Here is an 8,318-nt window from a genome sequence, read left to right on the forward strand (position 1 = left end):
AGTTATTTGAAAAACATTAAAAGATTCTCAACTGTATGATAAAGTATTGTCAGTGTATTAAAGCCACATCTAAAGCCGCAGTTATGAACTATTCTTATCTGTACTTTCGCAGACGGATGGAGTCAAATGCACCTCAACACAAACACAAACTGTCACCTGCCAAGTGGGATACCCAGCATTGAGAAAAGACGAAGAGGTGAGTGCAAGAGCAGAAAGATCTTTACCTGTGCTAACCGTTTTTAAAATGTTTTCCTATATTAAGTTCTTTGTTCGACTAAAAATATAAAACGTCATGTTGTTTAATTACAGATGAAATTCAGGATGAATTTTGAATACAATTTTGACCAGTTGGATAACCAAGCTGAGGTGAAATTTGAGGCCAAGAGGTACACTGAGATAATTACACATTCAATGAAAAATTGTGACTGTTATTTAAAAAGGTTGACATGCAATAATGTCTTGTCCTTTTTCAATTTTTTACAGTGACGGTAAAGAGGACAGACCTGCCGACAACAAGGCGGACATATCCATTCCTATCCGATATAATGCAGGAGTTGGTATATCGAGGTGATTTTTTACTTTCTGTTACCGTGACATTATTATTCCTTGTTTTAGTCGCACTGGAAGATTGATGGTTGACAATGGTAAATGCTTCGAGGTGTTAATTTTCATGGCGCTTTTGTCCTAGGGAGTCCAATATTAATTTCTACGTGGCGGATGCTGATGTTCCCGTGGTAACAACAGTGAAAAGTCTTGATGATATCGGCCCAGAGTTTAACTTCACAGTAGAGGTGCAATAAATGAATCTGTCTCCTAAAATATCACCATCTAATTTCTAATTATATTTATTTAAAATGTATTAAAACAAATTGTATTTAAAGGTTTCCACAAGTAACTTCCCAGTCAGCCTCCTGTATCTGACAATTGCTCTGCCAGTGGCCACTAAAGGTGGAAATCCGCTCCTCTACGTGACTGGTGTGGACACACAAACCGTGAGTACTCAGTTACCAAATACTGGCAAGTTTCAAAGAGTTTAAAAGCGGTTTTACTTCAAAAATATAAGTTTACACCCAATCTGCAATGTATACAAGCTGTAATTGAAACATTACAGACATTCAAACAGTTCTGTAAATATAAACAGTAAGTTGATGGTAAACTTATTGCAGAGGTTAAAGTTACAGCAGGTCAATTTTATAATAACTTTTTGTCATATTTGCTGAAACTGTCACTATATCTGTGAAAAAAATAATGTCCCTCTGGCTCCTCCTAGTGCTGCCAATGACATTTGCAAGAATCCACCACCACTGAACAAAACCAATCAGAGTAAGGAGGAGTCTCTAACACTGTGTCAATCACTGCTCGTACTTTTGAAACAAACCAAACTCGGTCCTCTTAAAGTGCACCAAAAAGTGGACCTACAGGAAAGGAACCCTTTTTTTATGTGTGTGTGTTCACATTGTCAGTTCATTTGAAAGATGACCCAGTTCTCTGTCTGGTCAGCTTTCTGTTCACACCACAGTTATAACATATATTGACCTAGTTTTGTTCTTACTTTGACGTGGCACTGCATTGCAGTCGCTTTCAGATGAACCCAAAATTGGAGGAAAACCTTAAAGCACCTCTGTGTGCTGTGGACTGTTGCCATTTGATGTATTCTACATTCCACATCTGAAGATGAGCAGCATGATCCATGGACCAAACTACTCCTTGTCCTATGGCCTTGCAAGCGTTACAGGCTAATGTGATTTCGTCTGTTTTCGTAAGTGCAAAGTGAACCTGGAGCGCTTTGTGTTCACACGGCACAGGTTAAGTGAACCGCACTGTGGAGTCAGAGGGGTCTGAGTTCTATATGCGCAAAAAATGCTGGGTCACTGATTTGAGTCCGTTTAAAGGACTAAAAAGAGCCGTGTGAAAACACCCTTGAGAAATGACAAAACCGCTCATCCATGCTTTGCCAACAGTGTACACTGCAGAGACAAATAAACAGAAAAGGGCAAAGGACAATGAAAGGCAAGTTAAAAAGAGTCACACTGAGCCTGAGCCAGTGATGGTTTTGAGTCTTCCCTTTCCTGTAGCTCTCTCCACCTCTGAAAAGCCACTGCCATGTTTACTCTTGTTTTATTTTAGGCTTGGTTTTACACTTTCTCGTAAGCTTGGTTGTCGTCATCGGTCTGTTTATTTGTCTTTGCTGTGCCCTCTGTTGTTGGCAGTACGGTGTGTGCACCAGCAGTGATTGACACAGCGTTAGAGACTCCACCTGGCTCTGATTCTTGTTTTGTTCAGGCACAGTGGATTCCTGCAGATGTCATCAGGTGCACGAGGAGAAGCCAGACAGATTTTTTTCACAAATCACCTGTTTCATCTACTGCTATCAGGACATAATGACAGTTTCAGGAAATATAAAGTCACTTACTGTAGCTTTAACCAAGCATAGCATAGCCCCTACATTAGTTAGTATTTCCTGAGTAAGGCAGTGGAAACATGATTTTAGTTTTAACTGATTTGCAGTGTGATATGATATCTGTAGAATAAATGACCTGAGGCTTCTCCACCTGTAGGGAGGTGCTGTCAGCTGTGACTCCAGCAGCCTGGCTCTGATTCTTGTTTTGTTCAGGCACAGTGGATTCTTGCAGATGTCATCAGGTGCACGAGGAGAAGCCAGACAGATTTTTTTCACAAATCATCTGTTTCATCTACTGCTATCAGGACATAATGACAGTTTCGGGAAATATAAAGTCACTTACTGTAGCTTTAACCAAGCATACCATAGCCCCTACATTAGTTAGTATTTCCTGAGTAAGGCAGTGGAAACATGATTTTAGTTTTAACTGATTTGCAGTGTGATATGATATCTGTAGAATAAATAACCTGAGGCTTCTCCACCTGTAGGGAGGTGCTGTCAGCTGTGACTCCAGCGGCCTGGTTGATCCTCTGAAGATCGGAGTGAAGAGCCATGAAGCGTCTTTCTCAGAGGAGAGTCTCAGAGGCACAGAAACACTGGTCAGTCGCTTATTTCTTTGTACGTTTTTCTTCTTTATATGTTTTTTAGAAGACATTTTCTCATGTCGTATTTTCACCTGAATCATAGAGAAGCTAACGATGCACAAATCAAAATCTGCACACTGTGCACATGATGTATATAATGTAAATATTTGTAAATGTGATATAATAGCAAAACATTTTGCACACAAGTCAGTTCATCATATTTTCATATATATTTTTTCATTCATATTTTATTGAACTTTCTGACAAAAACTGTCACCGAGTATTAATAAATCAAATATATGTGCATACACATGAGGGGAAAAAACACAATAACTAAATAAAATAATAACATAAAAATGCATAAATAACAATACATAAGTAATTCTTAAAATAATAAAGAATAAAATATTAAAAAATCCATATTCCCACATAAATATGCACCACAGTCTTCTCTATTATTCTCAAATATTTGTAAAGTGCATAAACAGATGTTATTTATAACTGCATACATTATGTTTTAATTATCCTTAAACAATTTTTTATTTTAATAAATATTGTATTTATAATGTATTTAAATTAGTACCTCTAAATCATCATGTATAGTTGTAACTAATATCTATACCCACTGTTGTTGTTGTTTTTTACTAACCAAGAAATTCGAAATTGTGGTTGCATTAAAATTTAGGCTTGTGCACTGACTTCCTTTTGTTAACGCTGTTCTTTTTTTAACCAACAGGACTGCAAGAGTGCAAAATGCGCGTCTATAAAATGCATCCTCAAGGACACTGAACTTCTAAACGACTACTATGTGAAAGTTAAAACAAGAATCTGGAGTGGCACATTTCTGTCGGTAAATGTATTCAATAATTTAATCATAATAATACTGGTTGTTTTGTCTGCTTTGATTCATTTAATTCTCTTATGTTACTCATTAATGAATCCACTGTGATACTTTCAGTGCACTCATTTCTATAAATTTGTCCTGACAGGCCACCTATCAGACCGTCGAGCTGACCTCCAGTGTTGATGTTGAGACTTCAAGCCCTGACCTCCTCATTGTCTCCCCCAAACAGCTGCCAGTAAGATTTTCATTTGGTGCCTCACATAAACAGAGAAGGAAAAGATTTGTGATAGTGTCAAATTTTATCTGTAACCTTGAAAATTTTTAAGCTCCAGACTGCAGCAAAAATATAACATATTTCTCAAATTTAGTGGGCAAACTCTGACGTGTGAACTTTGTTGTTTATTAATCGTTCCATATCTGAGTGAGACAGACCATGTGTTGACCTCTCCTGTCCTCCTGCTGCCCAGGTGGTGCTGACAGTCAGTAAACCTGGAGAGAAAGGTGAAGTTCCAGTGGGAGTGATAGTTGGCAGCGTCATCGGCGGACTGCTGCTGTTAGCTCTGGCTGTTGGACTGCTGTGGAAGGTAACTGTTGGTCTGTCGGTCTGTCTGTCTACGATTTGGTGTAAATAATTTTAACACAGAGAGGACTATTAGTTAAGTATGTCCTCCACCAAGGTTATGTTTTCGGTCAGGTTTGTCTGTTTATCAGCAGAATTATGGAAAAACTACTGGCTGGATAATTCATGAAACTTGGTGGAAGGGTGTAGCATGGGTCAAGGATAACCTGTTCAATTTTGGAGCGGATTATCTCTTAAATCACTTATATCTCTTAAAATGAGCAATTCACCTCTGCCAGTTTGAATTGGAGAATCAACCTGATATGTGTGTGTGTGTGTTTCTTTTAACATATAAACTGCTATACAGCATTACAAAAGAAAAGGAATGTAGTAAATGTATGCATATGCACAAGTACACACATATACAGACACCTACATACATATAGAACCTTTAAAGCAACAGGCATTTACAGAAGATAAAGGCCTAATCAGGGCCTTTTGTATTATGATCAGCTACGACAAGATGTAAAAAAAAAACCCAAAAAAAAAGTTAATGTGATTTTCTTCACATGGAGATGTCAGTAAAGTGAGGGTTTAGAGTTTAGCTTTTATATAGTCCAAGAATGGATTCCACATTCTCACAAATTTATCAGAAGAACCATTTAGGATCTGGGTGAATTTTCATTTTAAAAATATCTGATAGTGTTTTGAAGATTGAATCCCAGTAAGTGAACAAATTAGGACATAGCCAGAATGAGTGTGCTGAGGATGCAGGAGAAAGTCTGCACCTGTCACAAGTGGAATCAACATCTGTGAGCATTTTAGAGAGCTTGACTTTTGAGAAATGAAGATGATGCAACAGTTGAATGAGGCCATGCCAGGCACAGATTGAGGCAGTGTGGACCCCCTCGAGGGCTCTTCCCCACTGCTCCACCATCACAACCACCCCCAAATTGATCTCACATATAGACCTCAGATATTCAAGTGATTCATTCATCTTCTAACCGCTTCATCCTCTTGAGGGTCGCGGGGGGGCTGGAGCCTATCCCAGCTGACATCAGGCGAGAGGCAGGGTACACCCTGGACAGGTCGCCAGACTATCGCAGGGCTGACACATAGAGACAGACAACCATTCACGCTCACATTCACACATCTGTGAGCATTTTAGAGAGCTTGACTTTTGAGAAATGAAGATGATGCAACAGTTGAATGAGGCCATGCCAGGCACAGATTGAGGCAGTGTGGACCCCCTCGAGGGCTCTTCCCCACTGCTCCACCCTCTTGCTGTGAGGCGAGAGTGCTAACCACCACACCACCGTGCCGCCCTATTCAAGTGATTAGTTTTGTAAATTTGATCCATGGGTGTTTCTTCAGGCAAGTTGGGAAAAGAAGGTGTATTACTTTTAATATAACTACGAACTTGGAGGAATCAGAAGAAATGAGGTTGAAATTTATTTGGCAGTTGTTCAAAGGTAGGAAGTACTTCGTCTACAAAAAGAGCCTTCGTATTTCCTATGCTGTTCTTTTTCCTGATCTGTGTTTTAATAGAAATGTGGAGCTTTATGTTTATAGATTCAAAAGAAACTTGATTTTCTTATAATCAATCAACAAAGCAACAGAATGCTGTGTATTTACTATATATATATGTACATTTGGATATAAGGAAAATAGGTGCATTATGGATATATTCTTACAGAAAATTGACTATATATATATATATACATATATATATATATAATATGACTATTGTAAAATACTTAGTTTGTTTGTAAAATAGGTTTGCAGCTGATATTGGAACATTGTCTGAACTGAATCTGTTTACTTTACAGTTTGGGTTTTTCAAAAGAAAGTACCAGCAGCTTCTGAGGGAGGGCGATGAAGACACGCAGAGCCACGCACATGTGGACGAGGTGTTGTGAGCTGGAGACAAAAACCCACAGCGCTCTCTCTTCACTGGATTGTTTCCAGTTCTGGTACTTGTCACTGGTTCTTGTAAAGTGCAAATGGACTTCAGCTCAATCACTGGACGCTGGGCATTTTAATGAAAAGGAAGCTGTTCAGTTTGTGGAAAACTGGGACTCGATCCTCTGTCCATTTGACAGAGGCGTATTCTTAAAAATATTTTTTTGAGAGCTTTGTGGACTGTATCTTGACTAGTTGCTGTTGTGCACTGATTTTGATAAAAATGTAAAAAAAATATTTTTTCTCTCAAAATGTCAGAACCATATAAAATCACATTTTTTAGGCCTTTATGACATGGATTAGGATTTTTACACTGTTAAGGCATCTAATTTCTGCATTGCCTTTGGTTTTGATAAATTCTGGGCAATGTGACGGACAAATAACATTTTCAGTTGGAAAAAATAATAATTTTGTTTATAGCTCATTTGTCAAAACATTGACGTTTTTAGCTCACACGCTGTAGCCAGTCAGACTGTAGCATAAACTGAGATCCACCGTCGCCTCTGGCACTCAGGGCTCCTGTCGCATTAATAATATGGATAACAGTTTGTATGCAACAGGAAACGATCGCTATTCTGGAAAGAGTGAAATCTGTCACTCCTCTGTTTCATTGTGTTTGTACTGTATATACTGAAGATAAAATGATCTTTGATATTGGGTTTTATATGTTGAAAAGATTTGAGGTTATATGGGTCCATGGGGTAGCTACTTGTGTTGTTGATATTGATGATATTTTGTTTTCTGTTTTCATTAGTAGCATAGTTTGCAGGTGCTATTATTTTGCAGCATATTGTGTTTTCATAATTTGCCGATTATTTTCTGGATTAGTCGTTTAATGGGTCTGCCTATTAAATTTCAGAAAATAGTTCAAAACAATCTACTTCCTGGTTCCAAGGTGATGTTTTCAAATTGGTTGTTGTGTGCAATATACAGTCCAAATCCCACATTACTGTCATATAAGACAAAGAAGAGTAGTTTGAACCAGCAAATGTTTGGCATCTTTTGCTGAAAAGAATCCTTCCCAAATGATCATTTGTATATCAATTACTCATTCTGTGTTATGTTGAATTCAGAAAGAAAACGTTTTCCTCCCATGCCTCCACAGTGAATGAAGAATCCATAAACTGAAAATTCTTGATGAAGTTATTTAACAACAGCAAAACTTTTTAAAAATATCCATTCACAAGCTCTCTCACAACTTGTGCAGTATGATCCAAGTTTCATTTATCCATTTGTGCTCAAACATGCGTTTTCTCTTAATCCTTACAATTTGGAAAACTTTTGCATGATCAGCACAGGTGCACGACTCGTGTGTGTGTGTGTGACCATTCATGCAGAAGTGTTTTAAATTGTAAGATTTTAATAAAAATGTGTTTTCGAAGTCATACGACTGGTAAAATGATGCTTAGATTATACTGCACAAGTTATGTGAGAGGTTTGCTGTTGTTAAACGTGGACCAATATGACTTGAATTTATCAAACATGCAGTTTTTGGATTCTCCCTTCACCATGGAGGCATGTGAGAAAACAACGTTAGGTGACTAATTGAAAGACATTATTTGAGGGGTTAGGTATTCATTCAATCCATTAAATCAATTATTAAAATGGTTGCAGATGCATTTCCTGTGAGTTAATTAGTTCATTACTTGACTAATTGTTTCAGCCAGAAAATAGTTTATCTGTAGGGCAACATGTGCAAGTGTAATTCACTACAGAGAAAAAAATGTTATAGACTCACTTACTTTCTAAAAACACCCAGTCTGTATCTTTCTTTCTGAGTTTTTGAGAACACAGATCCAAGCTAATCCTGCAGGATCTAAATGTGTACTGGCACAGTTTCGCCACAAGATGGAAGCATGATATAGATGACCTGTTTGCACTGTTGTGTATTTCCCCACTCTCCTCTCCTCTCCTCTCCTCTCCTCTCCTCTCCTCTCCTCTCACTAGAACACCTTTTAAAAAAACTTG

At 38.0% G+C, this 8,318-nt stretch overlaps 1 protein-coding gene across 2 annotated transcripts in view; it reads left to right on the forward strand.

The window, feature by feature from the left end:
• Nucleotides 1-7,014, forward strand: part of itga2.2 (integrin, alpha 2 (CD49B, alpha 2 subunit of VLA-2 receptor), tandem duplicate 2) — a 28,307-nt gene extending 21,293 nt beyond the window's left edge. Inside the window, exons 21-30 of one of the 2 annotated variants that reach the window (XM_049577946.1) lie at nt 113-196; nt 310-386; nt 484-567; nt 689-791; nt 882-992; nt 2,890-3,000; nt 3,722-3,835; nt 3,975-4,064; nt 4,297-4,413; nt 6,218-7,014. In XM_049577946.1, the coding sequence (XP_049433903.1) occupies nt 113-196; nt 310-386; nt 484-567; nt 689-791; nt 882-992; nt 2,890-3,000; nt 3,722-3,835; nt 3,975-4,064; nt 4,297-4,413; nt 6,218-6,307 (981 nt within the window). In that variant the 3' untranslated portion in view covers nt 6,308-7,014. Of the gene's footprint in view, nt 1-112; nt 197-309; nt 387-483; nt 568-688; nt 792-881; nt 993-2,558; nt 2,802-2,889; nt 3,001-3,721; nt 3,836-3,974; nt 4,065-4,296; nt 4,414-6,217 lie in introns of those variants that run through there. The other variant, XM_049577947.1, reaches the window with a different exon arrangement.
• Nucleotides 7,015-8,318: the final 1,304 nt, after the last annotated feature.

Source organism: Epinephelus fuscoguttatus, linkage group LG6 (assembly GCF_011397635.1).
Source record: "Epinephelus fuscoguttatus linkage group LG6, E.fuscoguttatus.final_Chr_v1".
Lineage (NCBI taxonomy): Eukaryota > Metazoa > Chordata > Actinopteri > Perciformes > Serranidae > Epinephelus > Epinephelus fuscoguttatus.